At 51.4% G+C, this 27,355-nt stretch overlaps 3 protein-coding genes and 1 pseudogene across 3 annotated transcripts; 1 reads left to right on the top strand and 3 right to left on the bottom strand.

The window, feature by feature from the left end:
* Nucleotides 1–9,102: 9,102 nt before the first annotated feature.
* LOC115311395 lies at nt 9,103–11,986 on the bottom strand (annotated as a pseudogene).
* A 635-nt stretch (nt 11,987–12,621) lies between these two features.
* LOC115317871 lies at nt 12,622–14,775 on the bottom strand. Its single transcript, XM_040216869.3, has one exon. It carries the CDS (start codon nt 14,773–14,775, stop codon nt 12,622–12,624), a length of 2,154 nt encoding a protein of 717 aa, XP_040072803.3.
* A 1,598-nt stretch (nt 14,776–16,373) lies between these two features.
* LOC115311389 lies at nt 16,374–18,143 on the bottom strand. The gene has a single exon (XM_040216868.2). The coding sequence runs from the start codon at nt 18,141–18,143 to the stop codon at nt 16,374–16,376; it is 1,770 nt and encodes a 589-aa protein (XP_040072802.2).
* Nucleotides 18,144–22,712: 4,569 nt separating this feature from the next.
* On the top strand, nt 22,713–23,610 carry LOC121047769 (uncharacterized protein K02A2.6-like). The gene has a single exon (XM_040503301.2). The coding sequence runs from the start codon at nt 22,720–22,722 to the stop codon at nt 23,608–23,610; it is 891 nt and encodes a 296-aa protein (XP_040359235.2). The 5' UTR covers nt 22,713–22,719.
* Nucleotides 23,611–27,355: the final 3,745 nt, after the last annotated feature.

Below are 27,355 nucleotides of genomic sequence, written 5' to 3'. Positions count from 1 at the left end.
GATGTCACGTGGTCTCCGCGGGGCCTTCTCCGAGCGCTTGCCACAGTGGGCCGTTTATAACGAAAAATACAGCCTCCACGCTCAAAGTACAAACGTGCGATTGTCATTTACGGATATTGTGGATCATATTCAACCTATTTTTTAACACGACGGGAATATTTCAAATTTTGTTGAAGTATCCCTTTATGGCACCTATTCCGCGATGACTGCCCAAGAAAGAATAATATTGCAAAAAAATTACTGCTCTCGCACGAAAGTCTGCCGATAAAAAGGTTTTTAAACGTTCGAAGACATACATCTCCAATTATAATGTAAGCTTAAACATGGTAATTATTAGGTGTAGTCGATAAAACAACCCCACCTGCCGGCACAAAAAAAAAGAAAAGAATACGCGCTTATGGGTGGGCGCTGGGGCGCTGGTGCGCGCTGATGTGTCCGCTTCCCCGCGTAGCAGCTCCGATTGCCAAGATATGCGTCCAGGAAGTTCAGAACGACGCGAGCCAGTCTTGTTTTCTGGTGCTAGTAGAGATAGAAACAAGAATAAATGCTGTACCGCATGTAAGCGATTAAGCAAGCGACGGTGACAGCGACGAGAGTTGGCGACGAGCGACTGAGACTTCCCACGATCGCTCGTCGCGCAGTCGCGCGGTCGTCACGTCGCTCGGTTTTTGGATTTCTAGAACTCGTCACTCATCGCCTTAGTCGCTCGCTCCCGTCGCTTTTATGCGGTTTTCCTCTCCGCGCAACTGACCGAGCGACAGCGAAGCGGGTCGCCGTCGCTTGCCCCGTCGCTCGCCCAATCGCTTGCATGCGGTTTATACATGAGAAATCACCGTCGATCGTCGCCGACTCTCGTCGCTCGTGCCGTCGCTTGAGAAAGGAAGTGCGAGCGCGCGGATAGCTTTGATCGGTACTCATCGTGCGTGAGAGCTCGGGTTTCTTTACCTTTAAAAAGTCGTGGGGCGTTAGGGTGACGCGTCGACGATCGCTGCAATACTTTCATGCGAAGCTCAGGGGTTGCACCAGGCAAAGTGGCTACCGCAGGTTCTCACATCGTAATTGTTTTCGGGGTTTTTGATGATGGCATTTCTGAAGGGACATTGAGGTCAGGAAGCTAGAAGCAGATGCAATCAAAATGTGCCATTAAATTTTCATAATGCTTTTGGGAGCTAGTGAAAACTCAAACATGGCAGCAAACCCCCAACTTAAGGTCTGCTGCACTGCGTGACAGTCCTGGCAGCCTGGCATCCTTCAGCTACGACTCTTGCACTAGATTTATAATTGCCTGGTATATATTCCTATGTCGATTTAGGGGCGGGGGATCAGGCGGTCTTGACCCTTTCTTTTAAACTCCACTTGTGCAACCTTTCAAAGCTACCGAAGCCTGGTCACAATGCAAGGAGGAACAGCCAGGATGTAGTCATGCAGTGCTACAGTTAAGTGTCTTGTTTTGTGTTTTTTACCCAAGCAGGGTGTTCAGTATTTACACTCAGTACACGGCTGGGTAATTTCCCAAACAACTTATTCTAAGTCAATCTTAACTTATTACCCCGTCTCAATCGCATCAATCCTCTGTAGAATATTGAAACTTCTCCTTGACCGTGCGGTATTAGAGGGGTATGCAACAAATCTTTTACTTTTTTAATTTGCACCGAACCTGAGCGCACTGAACGTAGTAGCTTAATGAAACTTTTCTTTTCTCGAATTTCGCTTTATTTTAAAGGTCATATGCAAATTATAATTACAAAAACAAGCAAAAAAATAACCTCGCTCATGACGTCCTTGGTTACTTGAGTGGCCGTGAACTAGAGGAGGTATAGTGAGCTCAGCGAGCGCTCACGGCTGCCGCATTCCGTCCCGACGGCTCGTAAGGGCTCCACTAAAGCATGTTCTGGACAGGCTGTATGAAGTGGGGAGCCAGAACGGCTCGCATTGCATTTGCTGCGCGATTAAACACTAATTCGGCATGAAACCTTATTGGGCGCAAACGACAGCAAGCACAGGGTGAAGATCAGCTTAGAACGGGAGCCACTTCGCCCTGCCATACCGCCAAAAGGCCAAATCGCAAGTCAAACCTGCACGGAAGGCCTTCGGAACGGTCGAAACCACCGCGTACATCCGGGGCCTTTATACGCTCGCCGCGCGTCGGTGCCTGATCCCACTACCCCTTTCTAGTATGCGTTGCCTTTTCCACCGCTTGGTGGCAGGTATGTCGACCGGTCATTTTTTGTGTCCGTACCTAATAAACTGCATTTGTTTCTTTTCTGATCTAAAATACTGAACAAAAACTACTTTCAGAAATAATTGAAATGGTTCGCGCCAATTATATTTTGTATTTCGACTACAAAGCTTTTAGCGGCTCTGACCAGTAGTAAGGCTAGGACCAAAGACCTCACGTATCGCGCGCTTGCGGCACCGCGGGTCGCCCCCGTAGGTGGAGGAGGTTTCCGCGTCGTCCGGTTAAAATATGTGGCACTGACATTTAGTTCCTCTCTTTATGGCTGCTGGCTTGCCCGAACCCTAAGAGACGTGGAAACCGCAAAAACGTGAGACGCTTAAATATGATTACAAGGCCCATTTAACTTTTCTGGAGGAGAATGACATACTCTTGCAGTCCCAGCACGGTTTCCAACCAAATCGCCGCTACGAGACTGCCTTTGCCACGGTTATGCATTACATCAGTGAGAGTATTGTTGTCCTGTGGCGCATACAGTGCGCTATCAATCATCATCATGGTGTTTTTAGAAGAAGAGCACATGAGGCCAGATTGAGACCAAGCGAACATGTGTGTCTCGTGGTGTTGGCCGGGTCCCATGATGAAATAGTATGTATTCTCATTTCTTTAATTATGTTTTATTTTAATAAACATATTTTCTCAACTTCTAACAACTCAGAAGTGGGATGAGTTGCTCCTCATTCGTACCTTACGGTGAGTGAGCGAGACTGCGATTCGTCAAATCAGTGGTGTGAGGCCTGACATCGGAACAAGATCCAGATATTAGAGAGAGTCTTAGAATAGGTGGCCCCAAAGCTTGGGGGCCCCAAAGAAATAGGGGCTCACCACTGCGTATGCGCAGAACCCAAACTCCGTTTGGGGCTTTGGGTTGGCGCTTGGATGGGGCCGGGTTGCGTCGGCAAACATGGCGGCGCCCTTTCCGCTCGCTTCGGAGCAAATTCGTCATGGTCGCTGCAGTATTAGACCACTTCAATGCCAATGAATATTGCAACCTGCTTTCGCTTTGCTTTATCTCGCTCAAATCACAAAGAATGAGCGGTAGACTCGCCCCATTTTAAAGATCGTCCCCGATTCCGGCAGTTTCTAAGCATAAACATACGCGGTAACCGTTGACATGGCAACGTATTGCTACTCCGTGGCTCCGAGTAGATTTCGTTCGTGGCACGATACCTGCATCTTGAAAACAAGTATTTCAAGGCTTCAAATTCGTTCCGGCTCAAATTTAAATAGTGAAGCTGCTCGCAGAGTATGTGCGCTCGCGTTCGTCTCAGTCTCGGCATTGTTGAAGGCCTAAATGTTTGGCTGCAGATGGTCAAAGCGCACACGAACGCACAAGAAATTCGAGAACGAGCCAGAGCTAAAACAGCGCGCAAGCACAGGAGGAAGAAAATAGATCACAGGAAAGAGCACTGACTCCCAGCTTATGTATTGCGAAAGAAAGAGAAAGAGGAAGCTTCAGACATGAAGCCCACGGGAAAACTGACATTATAAGGTCACGACGAAAAAAAGATGAGAAAAAAGAAGAAAGAGAAACAACAACGGGGGCTGCATATCTGAAGCTTCCTTTTTCTCTTTCTTTCACAATAGATAAGTTGGGAGTCGGCGCTTCTTCCTGTGTTTTGTTCTCTTCCTCCTGTGCTTGTGCGCTGTTTTAGGTATGTCTTCGAAGTTCCAGCTAGCTCAACTCTCTATGTTACTACAAGAACAAGCGCCAAATTAGAGCGCTACGGATTGGATTGTTTCGGCTACACCCGAAGCGGGATGACCGAAGGAGTCGAGGCCGATCCAAGGCCACAAGGAAATGGGGGAAGAGAAGGCTTCCGCGCTCGTTCGCTTCTCGATCGATGATGACATTTATGTGCTACGCAAAGTGTACGCCGCTAACCCATTCCAGGATTCCAGGAGATGGACTTCAATTGCCGAAAGGGTTTCCGAAGCAATCGGAAAAAATTTCTCCACGCGGGCCATTCGCGACCGGGTCACGGTGGACCGGTTCAACCTGCTGCTGGCACAGTTTAATACGAAGCACAGATTTCCCCGTAACTTTTCGCAACGTAACGTAAAAAGAAAGAAAGAAAAAAAGACGGGTCGTCGTCAGCGAGCCTTTAGCCACAGAGTGGCAATACGTTACCATGTCAACAGTTACGACGTATGTTTAGGCTTAGGAACGGCCAGAATCAGGTACGATATTTAAAATGGGCCGAGTCCACCGCTCATTCTTTGTGACTTGAGCGAGATAAAGCAAAGCAAAAGCGGGTTGCACTATTCATTGGCAATGAAATTGGCTAATACTGCAGCGACCCGGACGAATTTGCTCCGAAGCGAGCGGAAAGGGCGCCGCCATGTTTGCCGACGCAATCCGGCCCCAAGCAATAGACCTATTGCTATTAGCGCCGAGATGCTTCAGTGGCGCCATCTTATGGTTTCCATCCGTGACGTCACGACTGGGATTCGCCTCGCCGTGAGGTCACCAGTTGTTACCCTTGCTATTTACCTTTATGTGCGACGACGAGGTCGGTGGTGTGTTTGAAAAGCACAGTGGAAGCTAGGAGCCATCGCAATTCGAAACTAGCACCGTCAAAGTTGACAATCTGACAATGCTCATATGCCCATGGTTTGGCCAATCGTGGAAAGCTGACCGCAGCGACGCTTTTGGTGACGCACATCGCTAATAGGGAGTAGTCACTGGCGGCCATATCCGTGTGTGCTGTGCTGAGCGCGTGCTGACGGTGAGCTTCCGCAGTCCTTTTAAAGCGTGCATTTAGCACCATCAAAATTGTCGGTCTAAGCACGCTATTAATGTGAGATCGTTCCGAGCATGCCCTCTAAACATTGCCCTCAAATATGGCGTCCAGTGAATACCTCCTATATTACCCAAGCATCAAGGAGACTGCAGGGATCGGTGTTCCACGCGCCACACGCGCACGCCTTTCCTGTATAAAAGATTCGAAGTAGGTAACCAAAATAAAGCGTTGACGAACGCGCGTGCAAGATGCCATTTGTTTTTGAGTATTTGCTTTTGAAAAGTTACTACTGTTGAGGCCAGCGCGTGCGCCGCGTGTAACACCATCTCTGCATTCTCCTGGATGCCTGGGTAACATAGCAATAGGTCATTGGGGGCCCCACGCTATTTTTTAAATTTCACGTTGGGAGCGCGCGCCAACCCAAAACCCCAAACGGAGTTTGGGTTCTGCGCATGCACAGTGCTGAGCCCCTATTTCTTTGGGGCCCCAAAGCTTTGAGACCCCCTATTATAAAACTCTCCACAACTGTCGTGCTGCTTCAGCTACAGGATGGGCTGGAAGCAAGCAACACCTACCAGCGTCGTGCGTGTGACCGGGGAATGGCCCCGTCCAGTTCACAGATAATTCCATTGGCGCGCATGATAGCCTGGTATTTGATGGCGTGCACTCTCTTGTGACCAGAGAAGTAAATCATCTGATTCAGAGACGGTCGGCCGATGGGTTTTGCTGTGTCGTTCCAACCGGTGTTACCCTCCCCATTATTTGAACCGCAAGCCACAATGAAGTGTCGTTTCAGCGCAAATGTTTTGCGTTTTAATAACTTTTCACTGTTAAAGAAGTTCCTTCGTTGTCCACAATGGCGCTGCATGCGAAAAAGGCGAGCGTGCCGCGTTGCGTCGTCACAAACCCTATTCTATAAGCACGCTGCGTGAGGTGTCGTTGCGTTGGGTACCCCAAAGCGTTGGGCTCCCCCAAAGCGTTGGGGCCCCCTATTCTAAAACTCTCTATTGCGACAACGCGAGTTGACCTCACTTTGATACCAGAGATCTTACTGACTGTGATCTGTGACCATGTAATAGGAAGCAAAAACAAAATACCCAAGTCAACAGGTGAGGTCAATGCGGACGTGATGGAGATGATATGGCACGAGTGCTACGACAAAGTCAAGATCTTGAGCGCCTGTCATTGACGCAGTCGAGTCGACCGACGTCTTCGAATATCCGCATGCGGGTGGCTCTGGATGCGTTAACTGTGATTGACAAGTTCACCGCAATTGATGGTGACATCGCGGCAAAACGAGTGGATTACCGAGTTTATCCACATCACTGAGTTAGCAAGGTGAGACGAGGAAGAAAAGATAACCGTGGCCAAATTGAAGCTGTCAGGACCGGTGCGTGACAGGCTGCAATCCTCGGGCGAAGCTTGCAAGACTTGGCCGTCCTGGGAAGCCGCTTTTTGGGACGCTTACGTCTGCCTACTGTCAAAAACTCAACGGTGCACAATCATAGAACGCCGAGAGCAACAGAAGGGCGAACACCACGAAACGTATGTTCACGACAAAGAAAAGCTTTGCGTTTGCCTGGGACTAAATTTGGAGGAGACGAAGGCGGACAATATCAAGTGACTAGCTTTGAGCGAACTCAGCTACGCCATGCGAAATCGATCTCACCTTTCTATTAACGACCTTTTACGTGATATTAACAGCTACGAGCGTTTCGAGAAGAATCGCGATGCAATATTCCTGTCGGACCGTAAACAACAGGACGAGAGGCCACGGCAAACTTCGAAAACCAAGTTGTCGTCATGAGCTAAGAATGACGATTCCAACCATGCCCAGAATAAGCCGAAATGTTTCAATTGTCAGAAATTTGGCAACATTGCACGATATAGCCCGGACTCACAACGGGAGAAAATGTGCACTCGCTGTTGGGAGCAACGACACAGTACAAATAATTGTCATGAGTGAAAAGAAAATGCACTACAAGTGGTCAAGGCACAAAGTTTGTGGGTCGTCGCCAACGTTCAAATCAGTGAACATTGGTGGAGAGCCAACAGCTGCTCTTCTGGACACCGGTGCGCAGATCAGCCTCATCAAGACGAAACTTGCCGCCCAGCTAGGCAAAAAAAGTAGCAGTTCCTAGCCGAAAGGAACAAGTATGTGGCGTAGGCGCAACATGCAAAACCTTAGGGGAGATCCTAGCCGACCTTGAAGTAGACAGCAACCTCATCGAGGCTGTGAGAATGCAGGTGGTTCCAAAAAAATATTTTCACGGGTCCCGACATCATCGTGGGAACAGACGTCATTGACACTCCAAATGTTGTGCTACTTCGGAAAAAGGGAACGATTATACCGCTAGACGAACGGGACTTTCCATTTCTCAAAGAAATCAAGGTTGACTATGATGATATGCGAGTTGCGTTGTCCACCAGAGTCAGTTTCAAGCTTGAGAAAAGCACTGTACAATGGGTCACGCTTGTTTCAGATTATGACAAACAGCCATAATTCCTTATAGCTGGGGAGGACGAGATGGACTACCTGCGCGAGTTAACAGACGGGGATACAAGTCTTCTTATCGTGAACATTACCAACTCTAACGTCACCCTCAACAAGGGACAGAGAGTTAAGCGTGGAGACCTGGTCGAACTTCAGGATACCGATGAGCTAATGATTTCACAACGTGTAGTCCACTACGTTTGAGTGTGGAAAGGAGGGCCTGGTCTACGATCAACATGGAAGAGAACAAGGTCGAACCGTCTGTGACCGAGGGACACAAGAAAGAAATCTGTTATGTTGAACAAAAAAGTGAAAGCCGTTTACAACTCACTGTAATGCCGAATTAGAGCGCAGCTCTTGAGGAGGAGGGAAAGGTACTGGGGGGGGGGGTCAACTGACCGGGGGGGGGGGGGTCACGTGACCTGGGGTCACGTGACTATGACAATGCCAAAGATGTCATCAGTGACGTCACTGATGACGTCATCAGTGACGATGACGATGCGGATACCGATGATGTCATTAGTGATGTCACTGGTGACTTCATCAGTGATGATGACGATGACGATGCGGATGTCGGTGATGTCATCAGTGATGATGACGATGACGATGCGGATGCCGGTGACGTCATCAGTGACATCACCGACATCCGCATCGTCATCAGTGACGTCACCGACGCCGGTGACGTCATCAGTGACGTCACCGACATCCGCATCGTCATCGTCATCATCACTGATGACGTCATCAGTGATGATGACGATGACGATGCGGATGTCGGTGACGTCATCAGTGATGACGATGCGGATGCCGGTGACGTCATCAGTGACGTCACTGATGACGTCATCAGTGATGATGCCGATGACGATGCGGATGCCGGTGACGTCGTCAGTGACGATCACGTCATCTGGGGAGGGGTCACCTGACCTCGGCGGGGGGTCACGTGACCTCGGGGAGGGGGTCACGTGACCTCAGGGGAGTCACGTGACTTCGGGGGGTCACGTGACCTCGGGAAGGGGGGGTCACGTGCCCCCCCCCCTCCCCGAGGTCACGTGACTTCGGGGGGACTCGCGCGGTGCATTATGGGACATGTCCCATAATGCACCGCGCGGTTACGCTGACGCCGACGGCGACGGCGACGCCGACGCCGACGCAGCTCAAGCCGGAAACGGGCGCCTAAGAGCTGCGCTCTAAAAGTGTGAATGCTTTGCAATGATCACCAAGAATGGTGCTCAATGCTTTGCAATGAGCACCAACTGGGATGTATGACAGTTGCGGCCATGACTATACAGGAGAAACCAGGGAGTTCAGCCGTGGGTTTGCCGATCCTTACCGCGCATCATGGACAGAGCGGCAACTACTTCGGCAAATCACTGACGAGCTTGACCCTTTATAGGGTGCGAGCAGTCCTTTATTATTACACTTACTTTTATAATATCAGAAATGCTTCATTGAACAAGAAAAAGAATGTTTCAACCAATTTACATAGCTCTGCAACAAAATTCAGCGGCACAGTTGGAGGGACAACATATGTCCCACTACCCTCTAAGCACCAGAAACTAAAGTGGGACAGCGTATGTCCCACTGCCCATGAGGTACACTAACAAAAAATGACGAGTGCCCTCTATTTGAGTTCACTTGGACAAGTAAGAGGAGAAGCACCCAACACACAAAGGGACGTCGCAAGTGCAGCACGAAAATATTGTGCGGACTTCCTTGCTCTTTGTCAAGCACCACTGACACCTTTATTTCTTGGCATTCTCCTCAGGAAAGTGATCTCTTCGCACAAGGCGAATTTCGTTTGGCACCCCAGTAATCAACGACCCACTGCGGCTTCCTTGTTTTCTTTGGAAATCTACTTTCGACTTTCTGCCAGTGCGGAAAGTCTGCCTCCTTATCAGTTGTCGCCCGAGGAGCACCTTGAAGTGAAGCAAGGCCACATCGTCGTCGAATGCTGTGTGTTGTACAATTAGTAAATTGCTGCATCGACAAAAAAGTAAAAAATACGATGCCACCACTTCTTGGACCGTCGATCGATAGGCATTGCGTTTTTGATCGAAACAGTCTACGCCCCCATCCAGTGGTTGTAGTCCTTGACTGACAACGGGCATATAACCTGAATCTTGTCTTACGCAGGGACGCTTCCTTCTCATCGAAGCTTGTTCTTCAGGGTCATAAAAATTGGACATCATGTTCACATTTTTTGTGTCTCGTCATTGGTAAGACGACATTGGCCCTTTTAATCGGTAGGGGTACTCTCCACGAGAAAGCTTGTTGCCCATTTCGACTTCGGGGGCAGGTCTCGATTGTTGGTCCTGAATATGCCACAGCCAAACACTTCTCGTTCTCGTAGTTTCAGGAGCAGTTTGGTTTACGAAAAAATATTGTCGAAAAAAACTGGGGATCTTTTCTCCACTATATTCTCCGTTAGCAAGAGAACTACATGTCCCCCAAGAGTCTGATCAGTGGGCCTTTCTCCGTTGCGTCAATGATATACTTCTAATCGGCAGAGGTATCCAGTCTCACTGTCGGCGAGGCTCCAGAGTTTTGTACCCCCTTTTGATTTTCGGTTTCATCGGAACGTATTGTTTTAATACCGATCGACCATTGAAAAGAATCAGATTCATCAACCGCGACGTGAAAGGTCGGGCTGTATGCTTTTCAGAAATTCTTGTTGATGGCTTAGGTAAGAGGTCGCAGTTTATAGTACCCGTCACATCCTGGCGGGGTCCACTCTATTTGCTGCGCGTTGTCATTAAGGTGCAAACAGCTTGTAATTTATTGACAACGCTTGAAGGTCATCACGCGAGAGATTTCCTTCACAATGAAGAGCTGATTTGAGTTCCAGTACAGGCAGACTTGTGGCAAGGAATGAATACTTATAAGAATGAGCATGCCTATGCAGGCTTTCAGCTCGCTCACTGAGAGTGGCCCCCAGTTCGCTTTACCACCTGATCAGCATACCGGTCTGTCTATGTGACAAATATTGTCCACACTTTTTTATCAAAAGAACGAGTAAACGCGTCAAGTGCACTGCGATATGCGCTTAGGTTAGGAGAGCATGTTGGAGGTTTTTCAGTGACCTTTTCAAGAATGTCTTGAGGCTACCCAGCTATCCATACCATGGACGGTGACGACATCCCATTGAATTCGCCGTTCTGACTAGTATCTGCTTCAGGCTGGTCACGCGTCCTCTTGCAACGTCTTTCTCGCTTGTACGTCTTTTTTGGCCTCTTCGCTGCTTGTTCGTTCTTATCATCGCTTTCTGATGACTCTGCTGAAGCCCAAGCTGATGTTGAAGGCATTTGTAAATCGTCATCCGAGTCGCCAGGCGCGTCGCTCGCCGAGTCGTCCGGAAGGCTGAAAAACAGTTATAAAGTCTCCTCGACAGTGAGTTTTCTTTTTCCTATAAAGAAAAGCACTAATAGATGTTCTGACATTAGATGGAAGCTCCGGCAGCTATTTGAAAAAAAAAATATCACAAAAGCAGGAACGACGAGCCACCTAATAACATTGGCTGTAAAACGATTGTTGCTAAGCCTAACGAATTCACACCTGCTTGAGTAGGAGTACAGCAGTTCAGCGATCCTAGCTAAAAAGAAGAAGAAAAAATTCAGTCAAAACATCATCATCATGGTGTGTTTAGAAGAGCATCTGAAGCCAGCACAAGACCGAACAAACATGTCTGCCTCGCAGTATTGGATGGGTCCTATGATGTACTATGTATTCTCCTAGTTTATATTTTATTGAACATATTTTCTCAACTTTTAACAGTACCGACAGTCGCATTCCTACTGATATGATTCAACTGAATCGCAGTAATGTGCTTGACCTGCTCTATCACGCCGTCCTGATTAGAAAAGCCGCTCGGGCTGGTGTCCGAGGCTCACTACTACTTAGGTTGACTCGCTTTATAGTAGGTTGTACTCAACGCGTGCTACCATTGGCCAATGTCCCAAAACTATCCAGCCCTTTCTGGAGTTTTACAAGGCTCCGTACTTGGCCCAACTTTGTCCTCGTTCTAGGTTAACGACATGTCGCAAACCAGTAACACCCTACTTGAACCGTATGCAGACGACAGGTCCATTGTTGCCCGCATCACTTCTGACTGCTCTGTCCGCCTTCAAGGCTATATCACTTGCTTTTCAGAGAGGGCGCATGCAAACTGCCTGACCATGAGTGAGGGTAAGAGCATAGTGATGCGTTTCCACAACACCAAGACTACCAGTATTCCCCTATACACTACCTCAGGATCCTCCTTATGGAAGGTACAATGCGCTTCAATCCTTGGGGCAACGCTTGTAATGTTTGTACCAGAACTGGACTTACCTCTCCACATTTTAAACATAGTGGCGAAAGCTCGGTGCACTTTGGGCTTTCTGACACGATTGTCGAAATTGTGTGGCTTTTCAAGGCTTGCTTTACACTTTACTTGTTCTACCAAAGTTGGAGCACTGCGCATATGTGTGGCACCCATATCGAGTCCACTTGACTTACCAGCTGGAGGATGTGCAACATCGTGCCATTCGGACACTGTTCACTTCTCCCGACCGCGGACGTGATACACTTCTATCATACGAGACGTGGTTGCAGCATTCGAAGTGGCAGACGGAAAAGCACCACCGCACTGCGACTCTTGTTGCCCTTCAATTGCTGCACCTTGGACCAGTCGCACAAAGGCACCTACATCTCAGTGGTGCGACGCAGTAAACGGACAGGACAGCCCGTGTTTTTATATTCCAGAACAGAAGATCAACAAAACTCAGTGTTGCCAGCTGCAGTTCGCGGCTTTCTCGGGGTCCCACTCGGTGTTCAGATGTCCTTTCCTGAATTCATGAAGAATCACGAATTTTGTGTCGAGAACTTTCTCGGCACTTCCCTTAGCCCCGTCACTTAGTTATATTTTGTGTTGTTTCAAACAACACAAAATATAAGTAGGCGATTGACTGACAGGTACACTGCGTATGGGTTTTTGCCGTTCTGTCAAGCCTCGCACGTTGTCCCGGACCACATGTGGGGAGAGAGAGAACAACTTTACTGAAAATGCCTGCAGAATCGGTTAGGCTCCCTCCACGCAGGGAGGACGAACTTTCACCGCGACGCGGCCACTACGTCTGTCTCGTGCGTTCTGCTCCTCGAGGTTTGCTTCCTCGCTACTTCCGCGGGTCCGAGAGGGCCGCCGCCCCCTTTTTGGGGGTGCTGCTCCCCTTCTCCCCGGTTTCGCTCGGTCGCTGCCTCTCTAGAGCTGCCGAGACCTGCTGGACGGCCTTGAGTTGTGTGCCTTGATCATAGCTCCTCGTTGCAGCCTCTAGCTGCGGCGGGAGATTCGTCTTCTCGCTGGCTTCTCGCGGATTTACTCTACAGTCCCAAAGGATGTGAGCCGCGGTAGCTCTCTCCTTCGCGCACAGTCTACACACGTCACTCGCGTACACACTCGGATACACGTGCTTTGCTAGCACCGGGGTGAGCAGGGACCCAGTCTGTAATTGTCTGTATAAGACTGCCTCCTTCCTAGAAAGCCCTGGATGAGGTGGCGGCATAGTCTGTCTGTTTAGTCTATACCACTTCACTATTTCGTTGAAGGAGGTCATCTTGTCCTTGGCACTGTACCGCGACCAACACTCCGAGTCGGCCGTGTTTGCAGCTGCGCGGTTGGTTAGTCCTCGCGCGGCCGCGTTGGCCGTCTCGTTGTGGTTCGCGTTCCCGCGTTCCGACACGTCACTGCCCATGTGGGCCGGAAACCACTTGATCGCCACAGCACTTTTGCGTCCGATGTCTGCGGCCTTGCGGAGTATGCGCGCGGCCTCTCTACATACCCTACCCTTGGCGTAGTTCTTCACTGCCGTTCTAGAGTCGCACAACACTGTAGTGCATCCGGGGTCGGAGACGGCCAAGGCGATGGCCACCTCTTCCACCCGGTGCGCTTCTCGAGTGCGGACGCTCGCCGCGGTCTTCGTTGCACCCGTCGATGCCCCGACGACCACCGCCGCGTATGCGTTGCTGCTCCCTCGATACTCCGCCGCGTCCACGTAGACGGCCCCTTCTTCTCTGGCGTGGAGGTCCACGAGAGCCCTGGCCCTCGCCAACCTTCGCTCCTTGTTGTGCTCGGGGTTCACGTTCCTCGGGATCGGGCAGACCCTGAGCTTTCTGTTGATGCTATCCGGTATAGGTACGCTGGTCTGCTGCTCGCCTTCCCTCGGTTCGAGGCCAAGGTCCCGCAAAATCTGTCTTCCGGTTCTCGTTTCAGTGAGACGCTCGAGTTGCGCCGTTCTCTGTGCCTCGGCTATTTCGTCCAGCGTTTTGTGGACTCCCAACGCCATGAGGTTTTCGGTGCTCGTGCTCCCGAGAAGACCGAGTGCCGCCTTATATGTTTTGCGTATGGTGGCGTCTATCTTGTTACGTTCACTTGGCCTCCAGTTGTGGAAGGCGGCCACGTACGTTATGTGGCTGACTGCGAAGGATTGAATGAGCCTGGTCAGGCTCTCCTCCTTCATCCCCGCTCTTCTGTTGGACACCCTCTTGATGAGTCTCATTGCCGCGGCCGCTTTGCCCGCGAGCTTGTTCACCGTTTCACTGTTGACCCGGTTTCGCTCGATGAGCAGCCCGAGCACTCGAATCTTCTCGACCTCCGGTATTTCTTGTCGTCCTGCCGTCTTCACCATGATCTTGGGACGCTCGTACTTGATTTCCATATTCTTTCTTTTCCTGCCCGCTCCTTTCGGTGGAATCACCAGCAGCTCTGACTTGGCCGGAGAGCAGACGAGTCCAGACCCGTCCAGTTGCTCCTCGATGGCGTTGACTGCTTCTTGCAGCGTTGTCTCAATGTGTCCGTCGCTTCCTCCCGGTACCCATAGCGTAACGTCGTCGGCGTAGATGGTGTGCCGGACTCCCGCTACTCTTTCTAGCCGGTTGGCCACCCCAATCATCACGAGGTTGAAGAGTAGCGGGGAGATCACCGAGCCCTGCGGGGTTCCGACGCTGCCCAGCTTCTTCTCACCGAGCTGCAGGTCTCCCGCGCATATTTTGTTGGTCCGTTCCGTCAGGAAGTCTTTGATATACTCGTATGTCCTCCTGCCCATGTTTAGCCTGGATACTTGGGCCAGGATAGCCGAGTGCCTCACTTTATCGAAGGCGCTCTGCAAGTCCAGTCCGAGCATGGCTCTGTTGTCCTTGGTGCCCGTCATATCGTCGATGATCTCGTTCTTTAGTAAGATCATGGCGTCTTGCGTCCCGAGCTTGTTCCGAAACCCGATGATGGAATTTGGGTAGAGCTCCGATTCTTCCAGGTAACGCTGCCACCTGTTCATCAGAACGTGCTCGAGGACCTTTCCCACGCACGAAGTCAGCGAGATCGGCCTGAGGTTCTCTATGTTGGGCGGCCTGCCAGGCTTGGGGATGAGAATCGTCTTGGCTGCTTTCCATTGCTTGGGCAGCCTTCCTTCTTGCCAGCACTTGTTGTAGAAGTTCGTGAGCGTTTCGATGACCGCTTCGTTGAGGTTTTTGAGCGCTCTGTTGGTCACTCGGTCGGGACCCGCGGCGGACCTGCCATTGAGATCCTGCAGGGCAACTCTGACTTCCCACGTCTCGATGGCTCGATCTAGCGTCTCGTTCTCGTTGCCTTGGTAATCCGAGTGTCTCTCCGTGGGCGTGCTCGGTAGGTACTCGGCGTCTAAGCGCCGCTTGACCTCGTCCTCCCCGTGTTTGCAGATTGCCCTGTGTAGGATCCTGGCCAGGTTGTTGTGTTGGTGGCCCTTGGTCTTGGTGTCGTCGAGGAGGTGCCGCAGCATGTTCCACGTCTTGCCCTTGTGTAACTGTCCGTCGGCTTCGTTGCAGGCCTCGTTCCATTGTTGGGTGCATAGCACCTTGCACTGGGCCTCGATCTGCCTGTTCAGCTCGGCGATCTTCTTTCTTAGACGTCGGTTGGTTCGTTGCTTCTGCCACCTCGCCTTTATGGACTGCTTGGCTTCTATCAAGTGGGACAGCCAACTGTCCATCTTGTCTATCCGTTCGTCCGTCTCCAGCTCTTTGGTGGCTCCCTCCGTCGTCTCAACGACGTTAGCCGCCCATTGCTCGATGTCCGTAATGTCCAGTTGCACTGCGGGTAGTGCCGTTCGAAAGGCATCCCAGTCCGTAATGCGATGCTTCCTTATGCCGGTATTGCCTTGTCCTTTGAGCGGTACGACGACCTCCACGATGTAGTGATCACTGCCCAGCTCTTGGCCCGTGTTTCTCCATTCCGCTTCTCTCGATCCTCCGTCGGTTTTGACGAAGGTAAGATCCGGAGTGGTGTCTCTCGTAACCGATGTGCCGATTCTGGTGGGAAAGGCCGGATCCGTGATTAGGTTCAGTCCCACGTCGGTGGCACCTTGTATCAGCTCCCTCCCCTTGACCGTCGTTCTTTGGTAGCCCCAGTCTTGGTTCGGAGCGTTAAAGTCTCCGCACACTACGAGCGTATTGCTCCCCGCGACTCTGCTCGCCTTGTGGAATAGTGCCTTGAAGTTCTGTTGTCCGTGAGACGGGTTGCTGTAGACGTTCACCAGGAAGGTGCTCTCCTTCCTCTTCCGGCCCGTGATTACTTCCACCGTGCAGTGTTCGATGGCGCTTCTGCCGATCAGTTCGTGTTCCACGAAGGTGATCCCTTTCCTAACGAAGGTGCAGACCCCTCTGCCCTAGCCCTTGGACGTGTCCCTTGCGCTCGGCGGGCTGTCGTGCGACCGGTAGCCCGGGAGTCTCGGCGTCGCTTCGCTGAGTGTTTCTTGAATCATTATGACGTCTGGTTTCCTCTTTAGTTGCTGCAAGTGTTGCTGTAGCACCGCTCTCTTGCCGGTAAAGCCATTACAGTTCCAGTGCCAGACCAAAAGATCTCTCACTGGCTGTGTGGTTGCTGCTGTACGTGCTGCCCCGTTCATGATTGCTGCAGTTTGGCAATGATCTGTGCTTCCATACTTTGCATTTCTGCCTGTATGTGCGCCTGCAGCTGTGCTTGCATCTGCGCTATCATGTTCTGGATCGTGCTCTGTACGTTCGTTGTCATCTGCTGAACCGTTTGCTCGAGCGCGGTGAGGCGTTCGTTGGTTACCTTGCTGGTCGCTTCAAGATGGTCGAGCCTGTCGTCCTGTTTTTCGGTTCTCTCCGTTATCTTTCGCTCTTTGGCACCCCCTATGGCTCTCCTCTTGGGAGCCGGTCCCGCCGCTTTCGTGGTTCTCGGGTCCACCTCGACCTCTGGTTCGTCCGCGGTCATCTCTTCTTGTTTCCTCTCTTGTGCGGGCTTCGGCAGCTGCTGCTGCTGTTGCTGCTGTTTTGCGATTAATGTCGTTAGCTTCTCGTTGATTTCCTTGATGGTTGCGTCCTGTTCGGCGATTTTCCGCTTTAGCTTTTCGTTCTCGTCTCTCAGGGCTTTCACCACCCCGTTCATTTCTTGGATCTTCTTCTCGGCGTTTTGCGCTGGTGTTTGTCTCTTCTCTGCCATGTTTACCTTGACTGCGTCGGCCCAGGCGGCTCTCTCCCTCGACTGCGACGGTCTGCGGCGGCTGGCGCTCCTCTCTCTCTTGCTGTGGTCCCTTTTGCGGCCGCTGTCGCGCTGCCTCGATTCCCCGCGGGGTCTCTCGACAGACGGCGCTCGCAGCGCAGGAAAGCTTTCCGGATCTGGTTGTTGCGGCATGGCTTCCATCTTGCGTTCCCATTGCCGTTTCTTGACCACGTACGGTATCTTGTACTTGTTTCTGCATTCCCTCTCGCCCGTTGGATGCTGTCCCCCGCAGAGCCTGCACTTGGGCTTGCATTCGCGTTCGTGAGCCTCGCTGGGGATCGCGATTCCGTAGCCGAAGCACACTCTGGTGTTGGGATTCGGGCATACATCTCTTCTATGGCCGACCTTGCCGCATTGCTTGCACACGTCAAAGTGCTTGCGGTAAAGCCCGCATCTGACTAATATCGAGCCATACTTGACGTAGTTCGGTACTTTCTGTCCTGCGAACAGTACTATCACCGTGGTTGTATTGCCGATTCTGTGCGCCTCCACCGCTAGGGGGTTGTACGGGTTCACGATGTTTTCGGCTATCTCCTCCGGGGTGTCATCTACGGCTATGCCTCGGATGACTCCCTTGACCGTGCCGTCCGGTGCCGTTCGGTAGGCGCTGACTTCGTATGTCCTGCCTCCTATGTTAAGGGCTTTGACCTTAGAGTACAGCGTGGCGCGCCTCTCGTCCGGGGTGCTGACCACGATGATGTTTTGCTGCGCGTTCGTGCAGATGGTGTCTGCTTTGGCTTCTTCCTTCGTTACTCGAGCCGCCGTCATGACGACCGACATGATAACTGAAACCTCCGTTCTCCCTACGTTGAGACCGCCACGTGGTCTCATGACTATCTTGGTGTCTTCTTTCGGCATGTCTATCGGCATCCTCGCCGCTTTCGTTACCGAAGCTGCAACTCTCTTGGCAAAGCTGGCCCTGATCTTGGGTCTCGACTGGCGAGTAATGGCGGCAGACTCACCGTTTTCTTTGCCGGCCATAATCTGCTTGATGCGCTTGCCGCAGGTAGACCAGCCTTCGGCTTCTTTCGGTGTAATGTCCTCTCCGTGAACTTCGATGCACGTGCGCCCACCGAAACTGCCGATGCTCAGCGTTGACGCCATGTTATCACCCATCGACGTGGCCACTTCCATTTCGGACGCCATCTTGGTCGTACTCGTCGCCGGGTTGGGCCTAGCGGCCGGGCGCGTCGTTACCGGTGGCCGTACTGGTGGTAGGCCTACGTTAGGCTTACCGAAAAGTCCGCACCGCACCAGAGAAAGGTCCTCGTTAATCGAGAAAATCACGTACCGTTTGGCCAAAACTGGTACCGGTCGATGCCCCACACCTTCGCGCACACTTTGGTACCAATTATACCGCGGTAACTGTAAATTAACACGGCGCTAATTGGCATAAGAGTAGGATTCGATGAGAAGCCCGTCCACTTACTCGCACTTCGTCGTCGTCTCTCGGACCACATGTCGTGCAAAAAAAATTTACTATTACTATGCATAGGTCCCTACAATGGTTTGGAATTGTGACAAACAGACAAGACAGAAACAAAAATTAAGTGTGGTGCAATTGAAGCCTTGATTTGTTTTAGAGCGCAGCTCTTAGGGGCCCGTTCCCGGCTTGAGCGGCGTCGCCGTCGCCGTCGGCGTAACCAAGGTCATCCCAAGGTCACTTGACCCCCAAGGTCATCCCAAGGTCACGTGACCCCAAGGTAACCCCAAGGTCACGTGACCCCTCCCCAAGGGTCACGTCACGTGACACCCAAGGTCACGTGACTACCCAAGGTCACCCCTAGGTCACGTGACCCCCAAGGTCACGTGACACCCAAAGTCTCGTGGCTTCCCAAGTCACGTGACCCCCGGGGTCACGTGACCCCGATGACGTCATCAGTGACGTCACTGACGACGTCACCGGCATCGTCATCGTCATCATCACTGACGATGTCACCGGCATCCGCATCGTCATCATCGCTGATGACGTCACCGGCATCTGCATCGTCATCGTCATCATCACTGATGACATCACCGGCATCCGCATCGTCATCGTCATCATCGCTGAGGACGTCATCAGTGACGTCACTAATGACGTCACCGGCATCCGCATCGTCATCATCACTGATGACGTCACCGGCATTCGCATCGTCATTGTCATCATCACTGATGACGTCATCAGTGACGTCACTGATGACGTCACCGGCATCCGCATCGTCATCGTCATCATCACTTATGATGTCACCGGCATCCGCATCGTCATCGTCATCATCGCTGATGATGTCATCAGTGACAGCACTGATGACGTCACCGGCATCCGCATCGTCATCGTCATCATCACTGATGACGTCACCGGCATCCGCATCGTCATCGTCATCATCACTGATGACGTCACCGGCATCCTCATTGTTGTGTAATTACCGCCAAGCGCGCGCTACTGGGACTATAGTGGCGGCGCTTTAGTTCCTTCGCTCTTCTCCTTTATCGTCGTGTCAGTTTGATAGCACGAGAGGTTCGTTCTAGTTCCACGCTCCATGGAATAAACCTCGGGCCATGGTCCTCCGGTCTACTGTGTCTGTTGCCCCGTCAAGACACGACAACTTGGCGACGAGGAGGCTTCGCTGAACTGCTACGCGGAAGCCGACATGGCAACGGGGGATCCGGCAGCGACGGGTCAAGTGCCGCAAGTCTTCGGCCGACTGGGACACATCGAGCCCTTTGACGAATCGACGAGCGACTGGCCGTCGTATGAGCAACGACTCACGTCGTTTCTTCTGGTCAACCGAATCGCCGAGGACGACAAGGTACACGCATTTTTGAGTCTCATAGGCCCGAAAACGTACAGTCTTCTGAAGTCATTGACCGCACCGGAGTTGCCAGCAAGAAAAACGTTCGATGAGCTAAAGAAGCTTTTGGGGGATCACCTGGCACCGAAGCCATCGGTAATCAGCGAGCGCGCAAAGTTTCACAGAAGAACGCAGCTCGAGAACGAATCTGTAGCAGCCTTTGTTGCAGAATTACGCAAATTGGCGCAAACCTGCGACTTCGAAGCCGCACTTGACCAGACCTTGAGGGACCGTTTCGTCTGCGGTTTACGCAGAGAGGACATTCAGCGTGTGTTGTTCACAGAGGACAACAAGCTAACTTTCCAGAGAGCCGTCGAAAAAGCGCTAGCCATGGAAGCAGCAAAAAAGAACGTCGCTGAAACGCATGCGTCAGAACCTAGAGTTTCGGACGTACACAAGGTGAAGGCCGTCGCGGAGGCGAACGTGACGCAGCGAGAATGCTATCACTGCGGCTCAGCGAAACATGAAAGCCGGGTATGCCCGCACATTGCGGATATCTGTTTCAAGTGTAACAAGAAGGGGCATGTCCAAAGAGTGTGTCATGCTGACAAAGAAAAGAAATCGAAGTGGAGGCCACGTAAGGCGATGAAGAAACTGGTTCCGGTTCAAGACCCAGTTGGCATGAAGGAAATGACCACGTCTGGTATGGAACCAATAAAACTCACAATAAACGTGCAGGAAGTTGCCTTGGAAATGGAACTGGACACAGGAGCAACTGCTTCTGTCATGTCACTGCAACAGTTTCGTCAGATATCTCCTTCAACAAAGATCATGCCGACGACGCTCAAGCTGCGCACGTTCAAGGGAGACATCGTTCAGCCCGTTGGGGTTGCTCACGTCGACGTGCAGTACGGAGAGCAGAGGACCGAGCTTCCCCTCTACATCACAAGGGAAAAGGGACCACCTCTGCTCGGCCGGCAGTGGCTGCAAGCGATCCGATTGGATTGGAACCGGATTTTCGGGATCAACAGCATTGCCAGGTCAGATGTTTTGGCGCTTTCCGAACAACGCACAAAGCTTAGTGTGCTTCTGGACAAGTACCAAAATCTGTTCAATAAAGACCTGGGAACTATTGCTGAAGAAAGGGCAGAGCTGACGCTAAAAGAAGGTCACGTACCGAAATTCCTCAAGGCAAGAAACGTGCCGTTTGCCCTACAGCCTGCTGTCGAGGCTGAACTAAAGAAGATGCAAGACATGGGCGTCATAACACCAGTCACAACGAGTGATTATGCGACGCCGGTTGTGCCAGTAGTGAAGAAGGACGGTGGAATAAGGTTGTGCGGCGACTGCAAGACCACCGTGAATCCTTGCCTTGACACTGACCAGTATCCGCTCCCGAGAGTCGACGACTTGTTCGCAGCGCTTTCAGAAGGCCAGGAATTTTCGAAGATTGATTTAAACCGGGCTTATCACCAGGTGGTGATGGCTGAAAGGTCGAGCAAGTACCTAACTTTAAATACACACAAAGGACTGTTTGCCGTAAACAGGTTACCGTTCGGAATCTCCTCAGCACCAGCCATTTTTCAGAGAATCATGGACACAATGCTGAAAGATCTGAAAGGCGTCAGTTGGTACTTGGATGACGTCCTCATCACCGGTAGGACGCCGGAAGAGCATTTGGCCAATTTGGAAGCAGACCTAAAGCGGTTGTCAGAGCGTGGAGTTCGTGTGAAGAAGGAAAAATGCGCGTTTTTCCAGAAGGAGCTGCGTTATCTGGGCCACGTGATCAGTGCTGCAGGTGTCAGCACGACGCCAGAGAAGATCGAGGCTCTGCTGAAGGTTGCTGCACCCTCAAGCAAGCAGCAGCTCCAGGCATTCCTGGGTATGGTAAATTACTACGGGAAGTTTGTTTCACGATTATCCACCCTGGCGAGCCCGCTCTACAGGCGGCTGCGTCAAGACCAGCGCTGGTGTTGGGACAAAGCGTGTCAAGCAGCGTTCGAGAAAATCAAGACAGCGCTAGCAACACCATCGATTCTGGCACACTACGACCCAAGTAAGCCATTGCAAGTTGCGTGCGACGCATCCCAGTATGGCATAGGCGCTGTTTTGTCTCATGTGACTGAAGATGGAAACACTCGTCCTGTGGCGTATTCATCACGCACACTGACCGAAGCTGAAAAGAAGTACAGCCAACTTGAAAAGGAGGCACTAGCCATTATTTTTGGGGTCAAAAAGTTCCACTTATACATCTACGGCCGAGTTTTCACTATCGTCACGGATCACAAACCGCTGCAGACTATTTTGGGTCCAAAGACAGGCATTCCGTCTATTGCGGCAGCACGGTTGCAGCGCTGGGCTGTTACCTTGTCAGCGTACAAGTACTCGTTGGTGTACAAGAGATCCAGTGACAATGCAGAGGCCGATTATCGCTCTAGGTTCCCTCTCGAAAGTGGGAAAGACGATAGTTGCGAGGGCGAAGAGTCCTTCTATGCACTGCGGCTAGAGTCAATGCCGGTGTCCTCTCAGGAGATTGCACGCGCTACGTCGCGCGACCCGTTACTTTGTCAAGTACTTGAATACACAAGCATGGGTTGGCCGACGCGCGTGCAAGAACAACAACTCAGACCGTTCTTTGACAGACGCTTGCAGATGAGTGTTCATCAAGGGTGCCTAATGTACGGCATGAGGGTTGTTGTTCCGTCCCAGCTGCAGGAGCCCGTGCTCGACGAACTGCATCAAGGCCATCCCGGCATCGTGCGAAGTAAGGAGCTGGCGCGCAGCTATGTTTGGTGGCCATCAATTGACTCAGACCTTGAAAGAAAGGTACGAAGCTGCCAAGCATGCCAGGAACAGCGTAATGATCCATGCAAAGCGCCTCTTCACTCTGGGCATGGCCGACAGCACCGTGGAGACGACTACACCTGGACTTTGCAAGCCCGTTCCGCGGAACCATGTTCCTAGTCGTGGTGGACGCGCACTCAAAGTGGCCAGAGGTGTTCACCATGCAGAGCACTACGACCGAGCGCACTGTGAGGTGCCTACGTGAACTTTTCTGCAGGTTCGGAATTCCGGAAACAATCGTTTCAGACAACGGGCCGCAGCTGGTGTCCGAGGAATTCCAGGTGTTCATGAAGAACAACGGGGTCAGACACATCGTGAGCGCCCCATACCACCCGAGCACAAACGGCCTGGCAGAACGGTTTGTGCAGACACTGAAGTCTGCACTACGCAAGTCATCCGCTGGTGAGTCTCTGGAAGAAGCATTGCAACACTTTTTGCTGACGTACCGGAATACTCCACATTCAACAACAGGAGAGACGCCAGCAAACTTGTTGATGGGCAGACGATTGCGTTCCAGGTTGGATGTAATCAAGCCTACGGTAGAGGGGAAAGTGATCGACAAGCAATTTATACAAAGTAAGCAACGGAGGACAAGCAGAAAAGAAATCTGCCCTGGTGACAATGTCCTAGTGCGAAATTACAGGAGTTTGCCGAGGTGGCTACGTGGTACCGTCCTCAAGAAGACTGGTCCAGTACCTTACCAAGTCCAGGTTACCACGCCTCAAGGCAAGTTCATCTGGCGTCGGCACCTCGATCAACTTTTGAGCCAAACACGGCCAACGGCAACGCCGGTACCTTCGGACACCGACGACGCTGAGGGGTTCCTGGCCTTTTCACCAGGCGAGCCAAGTGTCCCGGCCACGGTACAAGAGCATGGGCCACAGCAGCCTCACACCATCCCGCAACGGGATCCTGTACCTCCTACAGGCCGATCTACTTCTGAAGGACGCTACCCACCGAGAGAACGGCGTCCGCCTGACAGATACCAAGCTCACTCCTAACTTTTGTAATTAAAGGGGGAGGAGTGTTGTGTAGTTACCGCCAAGCGCGCGCTACTGGGACTATAGTGGCGCGCTTTAGTTCCTTCGCTCTTCTTCTTTATCGTCGTGTCAGTTTGATAGCACGAGAGGTTCGTTCTAGTTCCACGCTCCATGGAATAAACCTCGGGCCATGGTCCTCCGGTCTACTGTGTCTGTTGCCCCGTCAAGACACGACACTCATCGTCAGCGTCATCATCACTGATGACGTCATCAGTGACGTCACTGATGACGTCACCGGCATCCGCATCGTCATCGTCATCATCACTGATGACGTCACCGGCATCCGCATTGTCATTGTCATCATCACTGATGACGTCATCAGTGACGTCACTGATGATGTCACCGGCATCCGCATCGTCATCATCACTGATGATGTCACCGGCATCCGCATCGTCATCGTCATCATCGCTGATGACGTCATCAGTGACGTCACTGTGACGTCACCGGCATCCGCATCGTCATCGTCATCATCACTGATGACGTCACAGGCATTCGCATCGTCATTGTCATCATCACTGATGACATCATCAGAACGTCACTGATGACGTCTTCGGTATCCGCATCGTCATCGTTACTGATGACGTCATCGGCACCGTCATCGTCACGTGACCCCCCTAGGTCACGTGACCCCCACCCAAGGACACTTGACCCCCCCCAGTACCCTTCCCTCCTCCTCCTCAAGAGCTGCGGTCTAATTCGGCGTTACAGGGAGTTGTAAACGGCTTTCACTATTTTACCTTAAAATATTCAACAAGCGCCCCTTCAAAATTTGAAGATAATAGCGAAAAAAATAGGGGATGGGCTCATCTGAGGTCATCAATTTTACATTGTTATGTACAGTGCATATTTCTTCACATGTTTGAAATTTGGGGGCGGGCAATAAGTGCGGAATGAGCGGAGGCACGGTATTCTAAGGTAGATTAAAAAATTCCCTTCATTGTCTGCAACAGTTCCACCTTGTGTCAGCTGCGGACTTAGGCATGTTACGACCCTTCTCTTCACTTAACTTCGGTGCTGGACATCAAGGGACGAAATATTTGAGCGGTGGCGCTTTACAATTTTAAAAGTGGTTTATATGATTCCAAATCACTGGAACGGTTGCGATGTGCTTCTGGAGACGCTGCACCATGACGTGCAACAGTTTCGTGTCGGTTCGGTGAACAAAGGCGTGGCCGCAACTCTCTCAAAGGTCACAAGTGCACTGGTAGACTTTCAACAGCTGTGACCGAAGAAAACGCAGCTGCTGTGAAGTGGCTTGTTAAGGAGGATCCTCGGCTGACTGATGGTGATATCGAAAGGTCGCTTAAGATTAGTTCCCCGAGCGTTTCGGCCACTCTTACGGGGACCTTTGTCTGACAAGCTTCATCTCTTGGGTTACACAGAATTCGACGGAAGCACAAAACCAGGCAAAGGTGGAAGGGTGCCATGAAATTCCGTACCGATTCTAAAGTGGCAACCCTAAGACAAAATATCTGACATTGTAAGAAGTGAGAAAAAGACCATCCAGTGTGCTCTCGAAACCAAGCACCATTCATTCGTTTGGATATTGTCTGGAGGCACTCCACTGCTAAGACTCAAAATGCCAAGAGGTATCGAAAAGAAAATGGTGGCAACCTTCTTTACAACCAATGGGCAAGTGGCCACAGTGGCACTGGAAAACCAAAGGCTGCACAATGGTGCACCACAGTTTGCCTGCCAGCAGTTTACGAGGGTAGAGACGATAAAAATCTGCTTAAGGTTTTGAAGAAGAAAAATCAGAATAGGAAAACAGAGATTAACCTGGTTTGTTTGTCCCAGTTGGCTAGTGTGCCTAGGGGGGATACGGGAATTAAGAGATAATTAAAAAAAAAAAGAGAGCAGTTTGTTCCTTCAACATCGAAGGGTGAAAAAACAGGCTAGCTGGTGTACAGCTCCCATCACAATCCCCAGATCGGGACCAATAAAAAGACGGACTATCACACACGTCTCAACCAATTTATGCCTACAAAAAGCAAGCTGGAAGAAACTGTCAAGACAGTACACAGAATGACCGATCAAAGTTATGGTTTCGATCAGTTTCACAACAGACTATCCACGGGTACATCGACTGCACAGTAACCACACATATGGCTCCCTAAAACGCTGAAACCGGAAATAGAATAGTGCAAGCAAACAGCATACGTCAACATCCAGTGAAACAGAAGGTGAGCTCGGCGACTGTTGGCGTCTTCGTGCACAAACACTTTCACAGTAGAGAGCACTGCCATAACGATACTGGTAGCGCGGAGCCAAACCACCAAGACCATAGATGATCATCGGTTGACAATGGGACACACGGTGCCATCGGCGACGGTTTGCGTCTTGGGTCATGACCACTTTCACAACCGACAGTACAGCCATAGCGATGTTGGTTATGCGTGGAGAAACAGAACACAAGGCGATCATCGGTTGACACACTCGGTAAAAATGTAGTATGGTAGACCCACAGACTAATAGCAGGCAGAGTCGCTGCAAAGGTGGATTTCGCGGTCACCATAATCACAGGCTCACCGTCGTGACGCTCAAATAGGCTCAAGCAGACTCGGGCAACCCTTGCGCATACACCGTGACCGGTGTACGTAGCACCATTTTAGAACTTGGCGGTTCATGACGGCTTCGTTTACTTATTTGACGAAATGAAGGGGAGAAACCAGCATACTGCTCTGCGTTCTTAGCAGAATATACTATGGATGCCCTGTGGTGGACATACAAGGGTTCACAATATCAGGTAACTTATCGTGCTGCGTGGGCATGTGTTGGGGCACAAATACTGCTTATCAAACTGCACATGTCGCGTGTTTGAATGAAAATAATAAAGAAATCACAAAGCCTAGAGCAGCTCACGAAGATAAGGTGGAATAACTTTCCTCCAGTCCGCCTCAGAAAGAAGCAAGACGTCTTGTTCCTTCCTGCTTCTCAGATCCGTTTGGGGGCGCGTTAGTGAAATGGAGGAAAACAAACTGGCTGCTATATTTCTCCTCCCTTTTGTCTTAGAGTGTGCTGTCACAACCTGCGACACAAATAGCTTGACGCTGTACGCAGTAGACGCAGCTGGAGCGGGGGCTTGGGGTCTCTAGACGACATGTTGGCAGTGGCGAGGCACTTGCCATACTGCACCATAAACCGGTAGCGCAGCAGCCGGATGTGGAACCACTTGACGTGACGAGGCGTGAGGTCGAGGTCGGTGGAGCCCAGCAACCGGACCAGCGGCTGGTGGTCGGTTTCGACAAAAGAGCTCAGGTTGTGCAGCTTTATGAACCTCTGGATGGCCCACAGGACTCCCAGCGCTTCCTTCTCGATTTTGCTGTACCGCTCTTCGGCAGTAGTCAGTAGACAAAGGCAACCGCTCGTCGCTCACCAGATGTTGCTCCTGCAGAAGGACGGTGCCCAGGCCGTACGAGCTGGTGCCTGCAGAAACGGTTGCTGAATATTCTGGGCTCTTTCGAGCCACGCTGGCGCTGGTTGCCACCCTCTTTAGTGAGTCGAAGGCTGAAGCTTAACCAGTTCCCCAGGACCAGACCCGGAGAACTGAACCGGAACTCAACCGAAAGTCGTGAACCCGACCCCAAACCGAGCCGACAGAAATTGTCGGTTCGACACTCTGGACCACTCCGGCCTGCATGAACAATGCAGCATGCACGGTGCCCAGCTCAGCACAAAAGCCGAAGTGGGTCAAGCTCGCAATCTC

Source organism: Ixodes scapularis, unplaced genomic scaffold (genome assembly GCF_016920785.2).
Source record: "Ixodes scapularis isolate PalLabHiFi unplaced genomic scaffold, ASM1692078v2 PGA_scaffold0__279_contigs__length_252992795, whole genome shotgun sequence".
NCBI lineage: Eukaryota > Metazoa > Arthropoda > Arachnida > Ixodida > Ixodidae > Ixodes > Ixodes scapularis.
Note: the sequence above shows the minus strand (reverse complement) of the source record. Positions and strands in the feature narration are given on the sequence as shown.